The sequence below is a fragment of the Symsagittifera roscoffensis genome, chromosome 5, assembly GCF_963678635.1.
Source record: "Symsagittifera roscoffensis chromosome 5, txSymRosc1.1, whole genome shotgun sequence".
Lineage (NCBI taxonomy): Eukaryota > Metazoa > Xenacoelomorpha > Acoela > Convolutidae > Symsagittifera > Symsagittifera roscoffensis.
Window position 1 is genome coordinate 61,375,205 of NC_087066.1, and position 21,031 is coordinate 61,396,235.

At 36.5% G+C, this 21,031-nt stretch overlaps 2 protein-coding genes across 4 annotated transcripts in view; both read left to right on the top strand.

The window, feature by feature from the left end:
- LOC134846929 (uncharacterized) overlaps nucleotides 1-21,031 on the top strand; it is a 167,821-nt gene that overhangs the window by 72,969 nt on the left and 73,821 nt on the right. The gene's annotated exons all lie outside the window — the stretch shown is intronic.
- LOC134846816 (neuronal acetylcholine receptor subunit alpha-9-like) overlaps nucleotides 1-21,031 on the top strand; it is a gene marked incomplete in the record, with an annotated part of 37,060 nt that overhangs the window by 7,619 nt on the left and 8,410 nt on the right. Inside the window, 4 exon segments of the mRNA XM_063864211.1 lie at nucleotides 9,869-9,993; nucleotides 14,732-14,776; nucleotides 15,100-15,209; nucleotides 16,152-16,274. Of these exon segments, the coding sequence (XP_063720281.1) occupies nucleotides 9,869-9,993; nucleotides 14,732-14,776; nucleotides 15,100-15,209; nucleotides 16,152-16,274 (403 nt within the window).

A 21,031-nucleotide genomic window follows, 5' to 3' on the forward strand; every position in this document is an offset into this window, starting at 1 on the left:
TTAATAGTGTCAAGGACAAGAAGACAGTTGATTAAGCGAAGGCAATTTCTATTAAGCATACCCTCCTTGTAGGTTAGCGAATTCTTCTTAAAATTGTCTGATTTTATGAATGGTAGTGATGTTTTCATCGTCTGTCTGCCGTATCCGGCCATATATCTAAACTGAAAATCAGCAGCTTCAATGACATCAAAAGATACAACACAGCTGGCCAAAAAACATGCTGCGATATCCATGTTTCCTAGATGGAATCTGAACTGAAATTATTAAAGAAAAACACTAAGTATTAACCGCATAGTTAGAAGAAGTATCCAAAAACTACCATAGCGACACACGTGCAAGAAATAAATTATTACACTCCGTTGAAGTGTAATGAACAAAACTTCGAAAACTAGTTTGTTTTTTAAAAGAGCAATAATTGTATGGAATAAGATTAAATATTAAAGTTAACTTGTGTTAAATTCTCAAGAGCCGACGAGCAAACAAATTTACGAATTATTTGTAATGATTGTTTAAAGAGTATCCATCAGTGGCAATCTTTGGTAAAGTTTGACGGAAAAGGTTCCATGACATTCTACCCTATTCCAATCTACCCTATGCTAATCTACCCTATACTATTCTATCCTACATACCAATCTACCCTATACCAATCTACCCTATACCATTCTACCCTATAATTAAAGCAATTGAAACTTACCCCATCCTCTTGAAGAATCCGAAACAGTATATTTCCGAACAAATCAAAGAACCATTAACTATGATCAAAGAATAATTGACGCACGTGAACAAAATATCAAAGCAACGTAAAACTTGCGCGTTCAAAATGGAAATGAGTTCAAAGCATGAACGAACAGAAATATTAATCCAATGTTGCTATAGAAATGCGTTGCGGCTATTTCTTAAACAAACAAAAGTCATATCACATCAAGTCGACATAGCGTAGCGGATAATGCCTGTGTTTGAAAATCAAAAGCTCGAAAGATCAAATCACCAAGAAGTCAAATTTTGAATGAAATTCGAAAATTGCTGAGGGTTTGACTAGTTGATCACAAAAGGAGGGGTAGACCCCCCAGTACCAGGCCAAGGCGGTACTGGGGGGCGGGGTGAGGGAGAAGGTAAAATTCTTTTGGTATTGGCCTCTATTACCTCCCAAAATTTCAGCCCTCTACGGCCACGGGAACCTCAAAAAGTGTATTTTTTTTAGAAATTAAATTGAATTTTTGAAAAATTCACAAAGTTTGTTAAAATAAACTGAGTTAGGAATGACTTAATTGCGCGAGAGAATACAAATAGGTTAAAATAGCATCTTCGTTAAAATTTTTGCAAATGTTTTTCACTTTCTCGTTCAATTCCCTGTACTTCTTTCGACTGGGGTTGCTGTTTCCTCCCATTGCTTTCATTATATAAAACTTCTGATTTGCAGCATCCAGTTTTGTTTGTTCCAGAAAGGTGTGAACGGATGGGTGTTTTCCTTTGAAGAGATTAGCAACGCCAAGATGCCAGCCTTCTACAGCATTTGTTGTCCTTATTAACCCAGCAGCTGCTTCTTCGGAATGATTCCAAAGGTTTACTGGGAAGAGAGGTTCGCGAGAATTCCTTCCGATGGTTTCGCCTTTAATGTAGGTGCGCTGAAAGTATGAGGCTACCTCATCAAGTTTTTGAGTGATATTGTCGTCAAGATCAAATTTGTCCGACACGTTTTCGATTTCCTCAATGATCAAGTCAAAAGCAGCATTGACCATTTCAACTGGTACAAAACTTAGAGCTGGAATTAAGCGCAATGACAAATTTTGATCATGATTAGTTTCGTACAGTCGCTTAGGCCCACTTCGTTTATTTTCCGGTTGAACGCAAAAAATTGAACATTACTCAAATTAGAACGAAAAATGACAAAAAAGTAGCTTTTTGTGTATGGCTACGAGGGCTTTATTTCGCAAAACTCAAACGTTGAAAACTGTGGCCTTTTTTTAATAGATTTCGGTTATATCTTATCATCTAAAACTGAAAAGTACAAATTTTGCCATCAAAAAGAACCTTCAACATGACTCGTAATTTTTAACGTATAATGACTATACGTTGACAACGTTATAAGCAAAAACTGAAAATTTTAAAAGCAAAAAAAAATTGGAAAACGTTTTTTTTTGTTCAGGAAAGTGGTTGAGCGACTAAAATTAGACCGAAATTTTTTTTCAGATTTGAAGTTTCTGCATGGAATAAAATTGTATGATACATTTTTCATAAACGGATTTCGTATGATAAGCATTGTTCCAGAGAACCATTCATGGAATTATATGACGAGTTTTTTTTGTACGGAATTGCATGTTAAGCGATTTGTTGTATGGGGTCAGCCCGGGTAGCTACATCATGCTCCTTGTAAGGGATGATCAGGCACATATCACCTTCATTGTCGCTTCAGTTTCTTTTCCTGCTTCCATTTGCGTGCAAAGTTATATATCTGATTCTGCTGCACTCATGATTAGATGAAATTAGCATAGTGGTAAGGCGTTTACTTTGAAATCATCAGATCTTGTAATCGATCCCATGCCATGGCAATGATAGTGAGTGAGGACGAGCTCTCATTTGACCTGTAGCTTCAGGTTTACCACAGCCCGACTGATTTCGGCTGCAATAGTAGTACCACGTGAAAGTTCTAGACGCAAAAAAAGAGCTTCGCTCAGCAAAATAACACAGTTTGGGATGTGATGAGATAATACACAAGGACTATCCTCGACAGTAATGTTAAGGCTTAGTGGCAGCTCCTCTGCAATTCGCAGACACCAAATTATTATTAAGATTAATGGACTAGGACGAAATTTATCAAACGGTTACTCAACCGAACCTCTGGCGCCAATTTTCATGTCAGACGCAAAAAAAAAGAGCTTCGCTCAACAAAATAACACAGTTTGGGATGTGATGAGATAATACACAAGGACTATCCTCGACAGTAATGTTAAGGCTTAGTGGCAGCTCCTCTGTAATTCGCAGAAACCAAATTATTATTAAGATTATTGGACTAGGACGAAATTTATCAAACGGTTACTCAACCGAACCTCTGGCGCCAATTTTTATGTCAGACGCAAAAAAAAGAGCTTCGCTCAACAAAATAACACAGTTTGGGTTGTGATGAGATAATACACAAGGACTATCCTCGACAGTAATGTTAAGGCTTAGTGGCAGCTCCTCTGCAATTCGCAGAAACCAAATTATTATTAAGATTAATGGACTAGGACGAAATTTATCAAACGGTTACTCAACCGAACCTATGGCGCCAATTTTCATGTCAGACGCAAAAAAAGAGCTTCGCTCAACAAAATAACACAGTTTGGGATGTGATGAGATAATACACAAGGACTATCCTCGACAGTAATGTTAAGGCTTAGTGGCAGCTCCTCTGCAATTCGCAGAAACCAAATTATTATAAAGATTAATGGACAAGGACGAAATTTATCAAACGGTTACTCAACCGAACCTCTGGCGCTAATTTTCATGTCAGACGCAAAAAAAGAGCTTCGCTCAACAATATAACACAGTTTGGGATGTGATGAGATAATACACAAGGACTATCCTCCACAGTAATGTTAGGGCTTAGTGGCAGCTCATCTGCAATTCGCAGAAACCAAATTATTATTTAGATTAATGGACTAGGACGAAATTTATCAAACGGTTACTCAACCGAACCTCTGGCGCCAATTTTCATGTCAGACGCAAAAAAAAGAGCTTCGCTCAACAAAATAACACAGTTTGGGATGTGATGAGATAATACACAAGGACTATCCTCGACAGTAATGTTAAGGCTTAGTGGCAGCTCCTCTGCAATTCGCAGAAACCAAATTATTATTAAGATTAATGGACTAGGACGAAATTTATCAAACGGTTACTCAACCGAACCTATGGCGCCAATTTTCATGTCAGACGCAAAAAAAGAGCTTCGCTCAACAAAATAACACAGTTTGGGATGTGATGAGATAATACACAAGGACTATCCTCGACAGTAATGTTAAGGCTTAGTGGCAGCTCCTCTGCAATTCGCAGAAACCAAATTATTATTAAGATTAATGGACAAGGACGAAATTTATCAAACGGTTACTCAACCGAACCTCTGGCGCTAATTTTCATGTCAGACGCAAAAAAAAGAGCTTCGCTCAACAAAATAACACAGTTTGGGATGTGATGAGATAATACACAAGGACTATCCTCCACAGTAATGTTAGGGCTTAGTGGCAGCTCCTCTGCAATTCGCAGAAACCAAATTATTATTAAGATTACTGGACTAGGACGAAATTTATCAAACGGTTACTCAACCGAACCTCTGGCGCCAATTTTCATGTTAGACACAAAAAAAGAGCTTCACTCAACAAAATAACACAGTTTGGGTTGTGATGAGATAATACACAAGGACTATCCTCCACAGTAATGTTAAGGCTTAGTGGCAGCTCCTCTGCAATTCGCAGAAACCAAATTATTATTAAGATTAATGGACTAGGACGAAATTTATCAAACGGTTACTCAACCGAACCTCTGGCGCCAATTTTCATGTCAGACGCAAAAAAAAGAGCTTCGCTCAACAAAATAACACAGTTTGGGATGTGATGAGATAATACACAAGGACTATCCTCCACAGTAATGTTAGGGCTTAGTGGCAGCTCCTCTGCAATTCGCAGAAACCAAATTATTATTAAGATTACTGGACTAGGACGAAATTTATCAAACGGTTACTCAACCGAACCTCTGGCGCCAATTTTCATGTTAGACGCAAAAAAAGAGCTTCACTCAACAAAATAACACAGTTTGGGTTGTGATGAGATAATACACAAGGACTATCCTCCACAGTAATGTTAAGGCTTAGTGGCAGCTCCTCTGCAATTCGCAGAAACCAAATTATTATTAAGATTAATGGACTAGGACGAAATTTATCAAACGGTTACTCAACCGAACCTCTGGCGCCAATTTTCATGTCAGACGCAAAAAAAAAGAGCTTCGCTCAACAAAATAACACAGTTTGGGATGTGATGAGATAATACACAAGGACTATCCTCGACAGTAATGTTAAGGCTTAGTGGCAGCTCCTCTGTAATTCGCAGAAACCAAATTATTATTAAGATTATTGGACTAGGACGAAATTTATCAAACGGTTACTCAACCGAACCTCTGGCGCCAATTTTCATGTTAGACGCAAAAAAAGAGCTTCACTCAACAAAATAACACAGTTTGGGTTGTGATGAGATAATACACAAGGACTATCCTCGACAGTAATATTAAGGCTTAGTGGCAGCTCCTCTGCAATTCGCAGAAACCAAATTATTATTAAGATTAATGGACTAGGACGAAATTTATCAAACGGTTACTCAACCGAACCTCTGGCGCCAATTTTCATGTCAGACGCAAAAAAAAGAGCTTCGCTCAACAAAATAACACAGTTTGGGATGTGATGAGATAATACACAAGGACTATCCTCGACAGTAATGTTAAGGCTTAGTGGCAGCTCCTCTGCAATTCGCAGAAACCAAATTATTATTAAGATTAATGGACTAGGACGAAATTTATCAAACGGTTACTCAACCGAACCTATGGCGCCAATTTTCATGTCAGACGCAAAAAAAGAGCTTCGCTCAACAAAATAACACAGTTTGGGATGTGATGAGATAATACACAAGGACTATCCTCGACAGTAATGTTAAGGCTTAGTGGCAGCTCCTCTGCAATTCGCAGAAACCAAATTATTATTAAGATTACTGGACTAGGACGAAATTTATCAAACGGTTACTCAACCGAACCTCTGGCGCCAATTTTCATGTTAGACGCAAAAAAAGAGCTTCACTCAACAAAATAACACAGTTTGGGTTGTGATGAGATAATACACAAGGACTATCCTCCACAGTAATGTTAAGGCTTAGTGGCAGCTCCTCTGCAATTCGCAGAAACCAAATTATTATTAAGATTAATGGACTAGGACGAAATTTATCAAACGGTTACTCAACCGAACCTCTGGCGCCAATTTTCATGTCAGACGCAAAAAAAAGAGCTTCGCTCAACAAAATAACACAGTTTGGGATGTGATGAGATAATACACAAGGACTATCCTCCACAGTAATGTTAAGGCTTAGTGGCAGCTCCTCTGCAATTCGCAGAAACCAAATTATTATTAAGATTAATGGACTAGGACGAAATTTATCAAACGGTTACTCAACCGAACCTCTGGCGCCAATTTTCATGTCAGACGCAAAAAAAAGAGCTTCGCTCAACAAAATAACACAGTTTGGGATGTGATGAGATAATACACAAGGACTATCCTCCACAGTAATGTTAAGGCTTAGTGGCAGCTCCTCTGCAATTCGCAGAAACCAAATTATTATTAAGATTAATGGACTAGGACGAAATTTATCAAACGGTTACTCAACCGAACCTCTGGCGCCAATTTTCATGTCAGACGCAAAAAAAAGCTTCGCTCAACAAAATAACACAGTTTGGGATGTGATGAGATAATACACAAGGACTATCCTCGACAGTAATGTTAAGGCTTAGTGGCAGCTCCTCTGCAATTCGCAGAAACCAAATTATTATTAAGATTAATGGACTAGGACGAAATTTATCAAACGGTTACTCAACCGAACCTATGGCGCCAATTTTCATGTCAGACGCAAAAAAAGAGCTTCGCTCAACAAAATAACACAGTTTGGGATGTGATGAGATAATACACAAGGACTATCCTCGACAGTAATGTTAAGGCTTAGTGGCAGCTTCTCTGCAATTCGCAGAAACCAAATTATTATTAAGGTTAATGGACAAGGACGAAATTTATCAAACGGTTACTCAACCGAACCTCTGGCGCTAATTTTCATGTCAGACGCAAAAAAAAAGAGCTTCGCTCAACAAAATAACACAGTTTGGCATGTGATGAGATAATACACAAGGACTATCCTCGACAGTAATATTAAGGCTTAGTGGCAGCTCCTCTGCAATTCGCAGAAACCAAATTTTTATTAAGATTAATGGACGGTTTTATCAAACGGTTACTCAACCGAACCTCTGGCGCCAATTTTCATGTTCCACTTTTCTGAAAATATAACAATTCCAGCTTTACCATGCTAGTTTTCGAAATATTGATTGAAAATTGCGCCAAATCTACATTTTGACTGCGCAACCATAAACTATTTTACTGAGCAACATGCGAAGTTTTCCCTCGGTAGAACACAGTCAAACTGTTTTTTTATCGGATGGAATTCTTCTCGGTCGTAAAAAACTGGGTCCAACTCAGTCGGAACGTTTTTCCTCGGTCGAACTCAGCCGAAATGTTTTTTTTTTAAAAATCTCGGTCGAAGTTCTTCTCGGCTGAACAAACGCCCCGGTCGAACTCAATCGAAACGTCGTGTTTCCTCGATTGAACTTGGTCGAAATATTTTTCCTCTTCGAACTTGGTCGAAACGTTTTTCCTCGGTCGAACCTGATCGAAATATTTTCCTCGGTCGAACATAGTCGAAACATACACAGCTTGGGTCGAGTCGATCGAAACATATCGAGCCTGAGATGAGACCGTGAAAACATACCATTTTTTGGCCGAGTCAAAACATAAATCACAAACCTCGACCCGGGAAGCAATTATCAACTTCGTTTGTTTTTGGGACTAAAACTTTGCTTAGTTGCTTTCCCCACTGTCAGTGTGGTCTGTATGGTGTGTATGTAATGTGATTACAGAAGATTGGGCAGCTGTCAAACACTTCGTGACATTGTTGAGTTCTTCTTTCAGTATCGAGGTCTCGTCATGATCTCCCCGGGTTGACCTCCATATACCGAAAATGCTTATCATACAATTCCATACATCAAGTGTGTGGGAAAATGCTTGTCATACAATTTTCATACAATTTCTAAAAATGGTTGAAAACTGGTATTAACTCATTTCTGTGGCTGTTTGATTCTAATAAAACAATCTGGTGATAAAAACTGAGGTTTTCGTTTTTTGAAAAAAATGCTTATCATACAATTCCCATATATGGAAATTGTATGACTGGCATTTTTTTGGTGGCGACACAAAAAATTTTTCAAGTAGTTTTGAAAATTAAGCCCAAAAATTTTTTTGTTTTTTTTTTTCAACCGCAAATCGATTTTCGTACGCAAACAAACATTTTTCGAAAAAAAAAAATTTTGCATGCAAAATTTAATATTTTGTGTGCATAACGTAGTCCTGGGTACGATAAAATTGGCTTAATTTTTTCTTTTCACTTAATTTTTTTTTCAAAAACGCTGAAAATTCCTCTTTCTTTTGTATGGGGTGTTAATAAACGCCTTGATCAATGTCTGATAATTTGAAAATTCAAAAATTTAATATAATCATCATTAAAAAATTTTGCCAAAAAATAAAAGTTTGTTACTTTTGTTATATCAATTGTGAAAGACAGCCAAATTCAGGTCGTTTTCTATGCATTGTAAATGCAAGACCGTCCAACCTTTGGTGTTTTGAGTAACCAAGGTCTTTGTCACTTGTGTTTGGATGCAACTACAACCGAAAATTTTTCAGAAACTAAATTTAGAAAGAAAAATTCAAGATTTTTTGTTTATGGGAAAACATCTATCATACAATTTTCATATATGGAAAAATGCTTATCATAGAGTTTTCATACAATTTTCTGTACGTATGGAATTGTATGACAAGAAATTTCTCATATATGGAAATTGTATGATAAGAAGTTTTGGTCAACCCGGGTCTACTCGACGCATGAACTCTGAGCTGTTTCCCGTCTGCTCATCAACTTTTTATAGCTCCATAATTTCCCTCTGTGCGTTTTTATCTCCTCTGTTTGCTCGCCTTCATCTCTTCCCATGTCAAACCCGAGTATTTTGTAATTTATTGTAAGTTTCATAGCAGGAACTTGTAAGTTTATGCATAAATCCGCCAGAATCTTGTAAGATTCTTGCAGATGGTACAAGACAAACATTTTTTGTAGGAGTCTTGCAAGACAAACATTTTTTGCAGGAATCTTACAAGATACACATTTTTCTGGCAGAACTTTACAAGATTGGCATGTTTCGGTCAAAGTCTTGCAATATATGGCAATTCGGGCAATTTTTTTTTGTCAAAATCTTACAAAAGTCAGATGAAATATTTTCTAAAAATCCAAAAGTTTTCTGTACTCTCGAATCTATAGTTGAACAAGACTTACAATTTTAACGATTAAAGTGAAACAAAATCAACAATCGCTGAAATTATCAAGTCTTACTGAAAATCACCATGGTCGAGGTGCTCACTTTATGTTTCGACCGTTGAGGTATGTTTCGATTATGTGTTCGACCCAAAGCCTTGTCTCGACTCTTCTTTTTTGGTTGAGTACTGAAATGTGTTCGACTTGCAAAGCCGAAACATGTAGTGAGCACCTCGACCCGGGCAGCACATAATGTGGTCTAAATTTAAAGCTGGCAGATAAGAATGTCAAAATGTCTTTTCGACGAAGATCGTTTATTGTTGTTTTTTCTCTTCAAGTAAAATTAGCTATCTGCAAACTCAAGTGCTCGATTGTTGAGATATGTTTTCAAATTAATAAATCTAAAAACCTTCAAAACCAAGTTATTAACCAAAACGTAAAAATAAACAAATGTTCCACATACAAGCCGTCAATCATTTGGAAAACGTCAAGTAGGCTCCGAAACAAAATTAATGCTAGAGCGAAACTAAAAAAACCTTATAAAAAAGTCGACAAAAATTTCAAAAATAATTGAAAATCCAAACCCCCTCCCCCCCCCCCCCCCTCGAGAAAATCCTAGATCCGCCCCTGGTCGCAACATTCTAATCTACTTAAGAACATTCTGGAACATTCTATCACCCTTTGTGAACATACTATATCATACTCTGGCTATCCTTGTTTTTCATTTATATATTTAGGTCCGGAAAAGCAGGTAAGCGATGTTCTTTTTGAAGACTACATCAACACAGAGAGGCCAGTGAAAAACAAGTCACAGGTTGTGACGGTCAACGTCAGATTGTCACTCAACCAAATCATGGATCTGGTTAGTAATAATGAATATCTTTCACTTTTTGAATTAGTTGAAGGTTGAAATTCGTTAAAATTAGAAATCATTTAACGTGGTTAGGAAGTTAAAGGATTAGTTAAAAATCACCGCAAGGTCAAAAATTTTGTCTGCTAGGTAGTAGTCCAACTAGCCAAGAACAGAATTACCTTTTTAACAAGTTAAATTTTGTATCAACAGCGCATAATACGGGAAATAATAATATTTAAGTCACCTAATGCTTGCCCAAACTAAACACTAGTCTAAAAAATTTATTCTCTCATTTCGTATCTTGTTAACTATTTCCCCCCTATTACCATAGGGGCCGGGGATAATTACAAGGTACAAAATTCGTATACGCGCTTAACTGTTCAATTCTTTATTTATATCCCTCATTCCAATTAAAAGATGATTCTCTTTTTGAAATTTTCTGTTTTGAGAAATTTACCCGTTGAGTTATTTATTGCGTTTTTATACCGAATTAAACAATATTTTCAGCAATTGAGTACATTTAACACAACTTGAAGAAAACTATTGGGTATGAATTTTATCCGATGACAATTCCCAAAATTAAGCAGATTTTCTCTTTTTAAAGACGTGTCCCTTCTCACACAAAAAAAGTGCGCCTATCTAAGGCACAGTTTCGCCTCGTAATGTATTATGATAATTGATTTGATTATGATTATGAATATTAACATTTTATGGTTTTTATTATCATTATTGATATTTATGATTTTCATTATACTTATGATTATGATGATTATCTTGATTATTATGATTATGAATAATTTAATATGATCAGTGGCGGATTGAGGGGCGATGCCCCCTTTCCTCAGGGCTTCGACTCCCTGCCGACCCAAAAGGTCCACCCTTTGTACTATTTTGAGATATCCAATTTTGGTTACGGACCCTTGGTTACTGTTCAGAAATTTCGGCCAAAACAGGTTTTTTTTAGTACTTTGGGAGAACTCAGAAAATCAATTTGGTCGACCTAAAAATTTTTTTTTCTGAAAATCCGCCCCTCCCCTCGAGAAAATCCTAGATCCGCCCCTGGATATGATTATGATTATTATTACTAAAATTTCTTATGATGTTTTTGTATATCTTTGTTGTGGTTTTTTGTTATTTTGATTATTTTGATTATTAGAAATATAATGAACTTGATTTCTACGATATTTTTGTTATTTTTGATGGTTGGTATTATAATTATCAGTTTTTTTTTTCAATCTTTTTATTAAAAAATAATAATCATTATGATGATTAAAAATTTGTTTTTCTGAGATAGAAGCCATCAATTACATTAATTGTCAAATTTTACAAAAATTGTCAAATAATGTTTTAGTTGAAGTCTTAATTTCAATTTGAATTGCACGTGTTGAACTAAATTTTTGATGAAAATAGAGCAAAGAAGAGCAAAGAGGAGCAAAACTGAGACCAGAAATAGTCAGAAAACAGAATTTTCTGAAGACTTTTGAAAATTAAAAATTCAGATTTTAAATATAGATTTGAAATATATTTTTTCAGATCTGAACTAACCATGAAACAAACTTTAGATTTGAAATTTAGATCTAAAATAGTTATTTTCAGATCTGAAAAAGCATAGCATTGAAAAGCTTTTTTAAGGTTCAATCCTTCATACGCGAAGGGCCGAATGCGCGAAAATAAAAATCTAAAATTTGGAAAGAAAGTAAAAACATTTAGTAAACATTCTCAGGTACTGAATATTGATATTGGCCGAACATGAAAACGGCAGAAATATATTTCAAGGGCCGTTTCGTTATAAAAGAAGCAAACCATTGCTTCATTTAATTCATTTTAACTGAATGACAATTGCTTCTTTTCAAATATTGATTTTCGGCTAACTTTGTTTTCGGTCATTCGCTCATGAATTTTTTCGCTCATTTGGTCCTTCGCGCATGAGAATAGCGCCCTTTTTGAAATCTGATTTCAATAATAGATATAAAATTCAGATATAAAAAAGGAGGTCAGATCGTCCTTAATGATTGTTCTCAGTACGGCAGCACATTGGTATAAAAATGCGTGCTAAAATGTCTAAAAAGTTTATTCCCTAATTGAAGAAGAGGAGCTATCTTGTAGTATCTTGTAAAATTCTTGCAGAAATGACCTATCTTGGAAAGTTTAGAATGTAACTGGCTATCTTGCAAGCTACGTACAACATCTATAAAACTTGAAGTTTGTACCTGAAACAATATAAAAAACTGATTTTAGCGCGATTGTGAAATATTGACGTCTAATTCAAATACTAAGGCTGAAAAAAATATTTCAGAGTTCTTTTCAAATTTTTCTGCCAGTGAATACTAGAAGAAATATAATTATTACTGAACAAATTTTAGCCAAAGAAAGCATAGTGAGATAAAAATTTTCATCAAAAAACAACTAATTCAAAAAACAACTCAAAAATTCCTAAACTAATTGATGAGCTGAAAAGTAAAATGGAAAACTAACAGTAACAAGACGAAAAGTTTCAAAAAATAGTGGCTTAATAACGGCACGCTTTTATCTGCGGCACTGCACTATATTGGTGCCTGTGAAAAAAACTCAAGCATATGTCGTTCCAACTTTTCAAGAAAACCTCTGTGCTTTTTTTCAGGCCATTTGTGACTTTTTATCAAAATGTGGGTAGATATATTTATGCCACTTGAAAAACAAAATCATTTCTTGAGCTGAAAACGAAATGTTTTTCTTCTATGTCTGCTTTCTCTTTGGCGAAAAATTTGAAACAAAATAGAGGCAATCTAATTAACTAATAATAATACTTTGGTAGACACAAGTTTTGCCATATTGTACTGTTTGCTACGTTTGAGGTGAAGTTTTCAAAACAACAGTAAGCACTAATTTTTTAACTACAAATAGCTATTTCAGACACGCTGCATGCTCAACGAAAGCCAAAACATGTGAGCAGTTTTTTTGAGAAAATCATTCTAGAAAGAAAGAAAAAAAGTTTAATTTTAATGAGCCAATGTTGTAAAAAGACTTGAGTTTTACTTGATTATGACTTCGAAAATACAATGGGAACCATAAAATTTTTTGGCAGTTAAGCTTTTATGCATATTCGAGCAGATCGGAGAAGTTCTGCTGTCTGGGTTAGCTAATATTAGCTAACACTAAGGTAAAATCGTGAAACCCGGGACAATTACAACAACTCTGATTTAACTCCAAATATTTAACGCGACTGCTCGTATCAGGGCGAAGCCTTGAATGTTCTGACTGCCTTTTAAGGTTAATGAAGCAGTAATAACATCAAAAAGTTAAAGGTAATAAAACAAAATGAATTTTTTTTCTTCTAAAATTTGAAATTTTTTTCTGAAAACCATCCCCCCACACGCCGTATAAAGTACAAAAGGATAAATTGCGCTCCTTGTAACGAATCAGTTATGGCAAACAAGCTTTTTTCAACCAATTTGGAACGATTTCTAAGACGGATTAACTCTCCGCTTACGCATTAATAGCGCGAAACATATCGCACGTTAATTGTCCCAAATTGGCCAAAATGGCCGAAATGGCAATCTTTAAACCCCAATAACTTGACGAAAAGTAATCACAGGTAAAATATCTTTTCAAATTTGAGCTTAGGACAACAATACCTTTTGAATGATATAAAAATGGCTAGTTAAGAGTCGAAATTTGTCTGAAGAAAAATAACCCACCCCGAGCACAAATATTCCGTTACCTTCGTATCGAAAGTCGGAACAATAATATTTCTAAACAGAAAGCGTTTCTAAATTTTGTCATCCATTGTGTAAACGGTTTCATAAATCTGTTTCACCGTAGAAAGGTTGCTTTCTCTTTTCAAGTAGGCTTGAGTAGAAGGATAAGTATCAACAAAATGAACGTTTATTTTTTTTTCAGCGTTTTTTCTGAAAAGTTTGAGTCATTTTTAAGCCAAACTTTTAATCATGCGCATTAAAAGAAAGCCAGAAAATTCGAAGCGTCGCCCTGATGCGAGCAAGTAAGTTCAGTTGTGACTCAAAATTCTGAATGGATTAGGAGAAACAGTTCCCGAAATAATTGAAAAAGGCTTCACCAATTTTATAATTTTCGGAAATAGTTCGGAATTGATTCTACAAAGATACTTGACACAAACTAAAGGGCACGGCAATTAGATCAGTTCGGTTGTTGTTCCGACTTTTGATACGAAAGTAACGGAATATTTGTGCTCGGGGTGGGTTTTTTTTTCTTCAGACAAATTTCGACTTTTTAACTAGCCATTTTTGACAATTTTTTAATATCATTCGAAAGATATTGTTGTCCTGGGCTTAAATTTGAAAAGATTTTTCACCTGTGATTTTTCGTTTAGTTATACGTTTTTAAAGATTGCCATTTTGGCCAATTTGGGACAATTAACGCGCGATATATTTCGCGCTATTAACGCGTAAGCGAGATTTAATCCGTCTTAGAAATCGTTCCAAACTGGTTCAAGGAAGCTTATATGCCATAATTGATTTGTTAATAGGAGCAAAATCTATCACTTAGTACTTATTATGACGTGTGGGGGGATGATTTAAAAAAATTCAAATTTTAGAAGAAAATTATTTCATTTTTTTTATTACATTTAATTTTTTTATGTTATTACTGCTCCATAAAACTTAAAAGGCAGTCGGAACATTCAGGGCTTCGCCCTGATACGAGCAGTCTTGTTGACATTATAATTGTTTACTTGCTTTCTTCGAAATGAGGCTTTCGGCATCAAGGAAATCAGTGCTCTGAGTGTGTTTAGAATATCATCCAGCAAGCGCTCACAGCTATCTACTCGTGCGAGCTGGTAAGTCGAATTTAAACTGACCATATTTTCACTGCCTTCAATTATCAGATGAGGCTTCATGATTTTTGCTGAATAGCTTCACTGGTACAGGATTTATACAAACCCCCTTCTTAATTCTGTTGATGGACTTGACATAGTCCGAGTGAATTCAATTTTAAAGCACTTAAACTCGCACTGTAAGCTTTTTCATAGGCTCGATTTTGTTTTGGGCTCAAAAAGAATCTGTTCCCAACCTTACTTATTAAAGGGTTGGAGGCTGAAACTTACGACTACCAATGAACCAATGTAAGAATGAAAAGATTTTAGTAAATGTGTTTATGAAGAGCTGGACTGATGAATTCCTACGCTGGAATCCAGCCGAGTTTGGAAACGTGACAAGAATCCGGGCGGACAAGTCAAAGATATGGCTGCCAGACATCAATGTTTTCCAAAGGTAGTAACGGTTGAGAATAAATGCTAAAAATGGTCGGATTTACAGAGTTTCCACGTGAATTTGTTGCTATCTAATTATTCAACTAATTTTCCTGGCTCTCCTTTGAAACATCCTTATTGCTACTGAATTGTTCATTACTTTACAAGTCAAAGCGTGATTTCATTTTTTTGCAAAGTGTTTGGCCTCTCTTCTAAGCATCAAAAAGGGGTGTTCTGAACTCGTAATAATTCGTGCGCTTTATGTTTTAAAGGTGAAGCAAAGTTACTTGATATTCTAAAAAAATAACAAGATTAGTTGGGGCCTTAGTTTACCTTTTCTTGTTCGTTTGAAATTTCGTCAATCCGTCAAACGTGTGAAAAGTTTGATACCATCCGGGTCGACAACCGCGACTAATATTTTGGCTTTGTCGGTGGCGCCTATGTGAATTCCGCGACCGAAAATCCATAGGCTGGATAGGTTTCTATAGTCGCGGACAAGTTAAACTCCGAGTTGGATAAATTGGTTGACAAAAATTGATTTTAGTGAGAATTCGTTTTAAACGGATTGAAAAAAAACCAAAAAATGTTTTCCGCCCTTTTACAATAGGACAGGAGGCAAATTTTTTGAGAAAAAAAGTCAACCCTACCCCAAAAAAAAACGCCTCTGGCCTGGATAATAGGTTTTGGTCATTTAACTGAGTTCTAATTGAAATCTTCCTTAGTCTGCGTCCTCTTCACATTATCTGAAAAATGAGGTTTTGATAATTAAGTCCCAGGGTGATCCATACACCAAAAATGCTAGTCATACAATTGTCAAGATTTTTTTGAATACACTTCAGTAAGGGAAGAACGCTATTCATAGAAATTCCATATATGAGGAAAAGTTAGTCAAGAATTTTTCAATCAGTTTTTTGATGTATCAAATGAATGGGCCATAATATGGAAACTGTATGGGTTGTTTGAGGATCAACTGGGTGGACGTGAAGAGTCTGGAGCAGGTGCTGACCAACCCTAAACTGAGAAGTGACGGCAGAGTCACAATGCAGCAGCCCCTCTACCTCAAGTCCGCTTGTTCAGTCAATGTCAAGTGAGTTGCTAAGATCCCGGGCCGAGATGCTCACTTTATGTTTCGACAAAGAGTTAAACTCAGTCATTAAAATATTTGCTGTTTTGCTAGCCTTGAAAAAAAAATTTCAAGCTGAAAGCGTTCGAAAAACAGTTTGTCGGGAAAAATGTTTTGGCTTAAATGTTTTTTCTTCTAAAATGCACTAAGTACATGCAATTTAAAATGAATAGCTTGAGAACTTGAGCCCGATACAAAACATGCTCTTATTCATGTGGACAGTATTTTAACTCCAATAAACTGAAACAGCTGAAATCATTTGTCTTCAAATTTTATATGATTCACCTTAAGCTTGAAACAAAACCCCAATTTTTCAAAAACGATATAATGTGAACTAATTGATACTTCTTGAATCCCATAAAGTGTTGTTTCTTGTTGTGATTTAACCTATTTCAGTATGTTTTAACCTTGACCTCTATGTGGGAATTAAGTACCAGTTAACGTTTATCACACTTTTATTATGGCACAGTCATCAACTGATTCGAATCTGCGGGGAATTCCCGCCTTTTGGCCAAATCACACGATAGAACCACCCACCCAATGGAACAACTGGATAGACCAATTTCATCTGGCTATCATTGCTTAATAAAATTTGGATATAGATAATTCTAGAAGGCGCCCAGAAGGCATCCCTATCCTAGAAGGCATCCCTATCCTAGAAGGCGCCCAGGAGTCAGAAAATGAACCACAGAGGAAAGCCAGGGAGGCCAGAAATAAAGAGACCATGCAAGTCTACTAACACGCGGAGGATAAAAGAATAGCAGAAGAGAAACGAAAAATTGGAGGCATGAGGAGATATGAGGCCGACAAAAAAGTGAGATCAATCTTATATTTGGCCCTAGGAGCGAAAGGAAAGAGAATTTTTGCTCAAAAACACCCAAGAGTTAAAAGTCCTAGTAATCTCTTTCAAAGAATTTTTCGATCTACTGGAATCTGCTTTTATCAAACCGACAGATGTTATATTTGAACGATACAAAATGCTGAGCAGAAAGCAAAAGACAGGGATTCCAATGAACAATTTTGGGGCGCACTATAAGACTTAGCAAGATCATGCGAAATTGGAATCAACGCTGAACAGGAGTGGATAAGAGATGTTTTTATTTTCAACATGAAAAATTGTGATTTACAACGAAGATTACTTTCGGAAACTCCTAATCCAGTGGATGCAATCAACCAAGCCTTCTTCGACGAAAAAAGCTACTACAAAAATCTGAAACTAACAAACATGACTAGATCATTCAACAAGACAGGAAGAAGCGGCAGAGTGTACAAAATTTTTAATAATGTAAAAAAGGAACCAAATTTGAACATAGAAAGATCCAATACTTGTATGAAATGCGGGAATGCGTTTACCAAGGGTCACCTGAATGTGTGTCCGGCGAAGGAAATAATCTGTAACATTTGTAAATATAAAAGACATTTTGAAAAACTGTGTAAATCGAAAGGAAGAAAACCCGCTGTAAATACTGTAGAAGAAGTTGTAAATAGTCAGAATTGTTCATACTCCACAGAAGACCCAAAAGCAAGAATTGAAGAAACATTTTGTGGCGTGATTAATGACTGGACAGAAGAGGGGATCAGCGACAAGGACGACTATTCCGTTCTTAACATCAGAACCATCTATGACACCAATGGTATGGAAACCAAGAAATTGGTTAACATTGGTTTGGGAGACAACGCGATAGTTAACCTGAACATTCCAGTACATTTGGCGAGTTCAGTAAGCTTCCTGAAGCAAAACGTCCGGCATGAACTGAAGTTGAGAAACTCATATTTGAAAATCCACTCAGTAGACAAGAAGACTCGTGAATTATACTGCGGGTTTACCAACGATAAAATCAACATCATCGGGAAAATTGAAGTTAGAATACAATCCAATGGATGGATCGCGGAAGAAACTCCATTTTTATCAACACTGGAAACGAGAGGAACATAGTGGGAAACGATAATTTACCACGAATCGGAATCGAAATAGCCCAACGACAACCACCACTACCCGTCAACAACGTAACCCTTCCAAATTCGCGTAAGTCAAATAATCATTCAGACAAAATCCTTAATTTGTACGATAAATACAAAGGATTACTTACCAGAGTAGGAAAAATACCATTGGACAGAAAAATCATTCATTTCTATTCCCCGTTCAAACCTATCCAAACGAAAGGCAGAAGAGTTCCTCTGCATTTACTAGATAGTGTAAAGGTGGAATTAAATAGAATGGAAAAAGAGGGGCATATTGTGAAACTAAGCAAATGTGACAAAGACTGCTTTTTTAATCCAATAGTGATAACAAGAAAAAAAGACGGTAGTATCAAGTTGGCTTTAGATTCGAAACTCTTAAATGATCAGATATTCAAGAACAAATATCAAATGCCAAACATACACGAGCTCATCGACAACATAGCTCTTCAACTTTCTAATAAGGATTCCGGGGAAGTCTGGTTTAGCAATTTAGACCTACAATATGCGTACAGTCAGTTACAGTTATGCACAGACACTAGCAAACAATGTAATTTTAGTATCATAGGTGGTAAAACCACCGGAACTTATAGATTGTTGACGGGGTTTTACGGACTAGGCGATATGCCAAACGAGTTCCAGAGGTTGATCAGCCTTAAACGCCAATCAAAGTAACAAAACTATGCACAGCAGACTGACCCGTTGGGTAAATCGACGCTTACCATTTAATTTCAAGATCAAACACAAACCAAGAAAAGACATGGGATTTACAGATTTATTGTCGAGATTACCTTCAAGAAAAACCCTCCCAACCTCACACTACGATAACGAATTTGTAGTGGCAACAGTAAAAAGGATTGTAGATAACCTCTCTGTAAATATTGATTGTAAAAAGAATAATTGTACAAAGAAAGAATTGTACAATCCAGCGGATTTAAATACTATTAGTAACTTGGATTACAATAATCCAATGGGCGGAAAGAAAGAAATAACGCTATATTTACAGCGGTCGTCGAATATTCTCAACTACGTCAACGACAAAATTAGAATTTGTAATTCTAATCACTTGCGTTAAGAGTCCTGTACAAGCGGTTGCATCCCATTAAACCTTTTCAAAAGTCAATTTTAATTACTTCGATCATTCAGACAAAACTTGTCTATTTTTTCTTTCACAGTGACTTTTATCAGTTAACCAGTCCCTAAATTCCCAAAGCAAAAATCCATTTGTAAAATTTCTCACGTCTGTGAATTCGTTAAAAATTTCCCTTAGGGCGGAAAAAAAAAGACTCACTTTAAACTCCGACAACGACACAATGTCAGATGTTCATAAAAAATTACTCGCTAAATACAAGGGAGATCTGAAGTTACCAGACACTCCATTATCCTTCACCGAACATTGCTCAAACAAAATAATTACTCTTATGACAGACGAGGACAAAATTCTCAAGGATATGAAGAAGGCAATAGAAGAAGGCAGACCATTGGACAGATTCGAAGCTTACCTGAAGACCTTTCAAAGAGATATCCTCGTAAAAGTAGGATTATCATTCAACGACAGCAAACTGACAGTGCCAGCAGCTCTGAGATCGCCATTCTTGCCGCTACTCCATGAAACCTACCCAAGGACAGTTCGGAATGAAATCTCTGGCAGAAAACATCTGGTGGCCACATTTACATAGAAAGATTTACTACTTTGGGAAAATTTGTATCCAGAGTATCAAGGCGGGTAAGAATTTAAAAATGATTTTGGGCACGAGCAATACTGAGAAATTGCCAATCTTATCTGAACTAAATGAAGAAGTAGACTTAGACTTTGCGGGTCCTTTGGACAAAAATTGAGGCAACTCAGAATATCCATTACTATGCATCGATCGCTTCTCAAAGTTTTCGTCAGCAAAGGTGGTGAATAACACTTCAGCTTCTTCGATTTTATCTTTTATGTCAGATTATTGTCACCTTCATGGATTTCCTAAGTCTACCAGAGTCGATCATGGGTCAAGTTTTTTTTCGAACGATTTTAGAAACTTCTGTGAGAACAACAACATTAACTTAATTTTATGTACGGTCGGGGATCACAGATCCAATGGAGTCGTACAACGACTCATCTGCACAGTTAAAGCAAAACTCATATCAATGTCGTTTAACGAACCAAAACCATCTTTAAGCACGGCAATTGATAAAATCATTTGGAATATTCGTTCAACGAAACAATCATCGATTGGATGCTCTCCCTTTTCAAAACACTTTAATAGATCGCCTTATATGGAAATATCTGGTCTCACACGCGACTAATTTAGATAAAGGGAAATCAATAATGCCAAAGGAAAGAGCTCAAGACTGGGGAGCAAATGACACATTCGAAGACGGCTATCTGGAGAAGGCAGTGGCAGACAAAAGGGGCTACGAGAGCGACCCAACTGACATACCTGACAGAAGCTTTCAACGAGCCCCACTATCCAACCCATTTAGCCAAGGAGGTAATTGGTTTAGGAAGACAGTTAACCGAAGGGAACGCGAACCTTACTTTAAACCCCTTGGTGGAAAACCGCTGTCGGATACAACGCATACGGTTACACTAGACAATGACCATGTGCTCAGAAAATCCGATTTAGCCTTTAAAAAAATCAACTTTCGGCTCCCAGTAAATTTTCAGCAGTTCCGAACTCGATAAATAATAGTTATGATTTAAAAGGGAAACGGAAGAGAAATTCCCAATTGAAGAGGCCGGACTCGAACGAAACTGTCCTATCGACAAGATACAA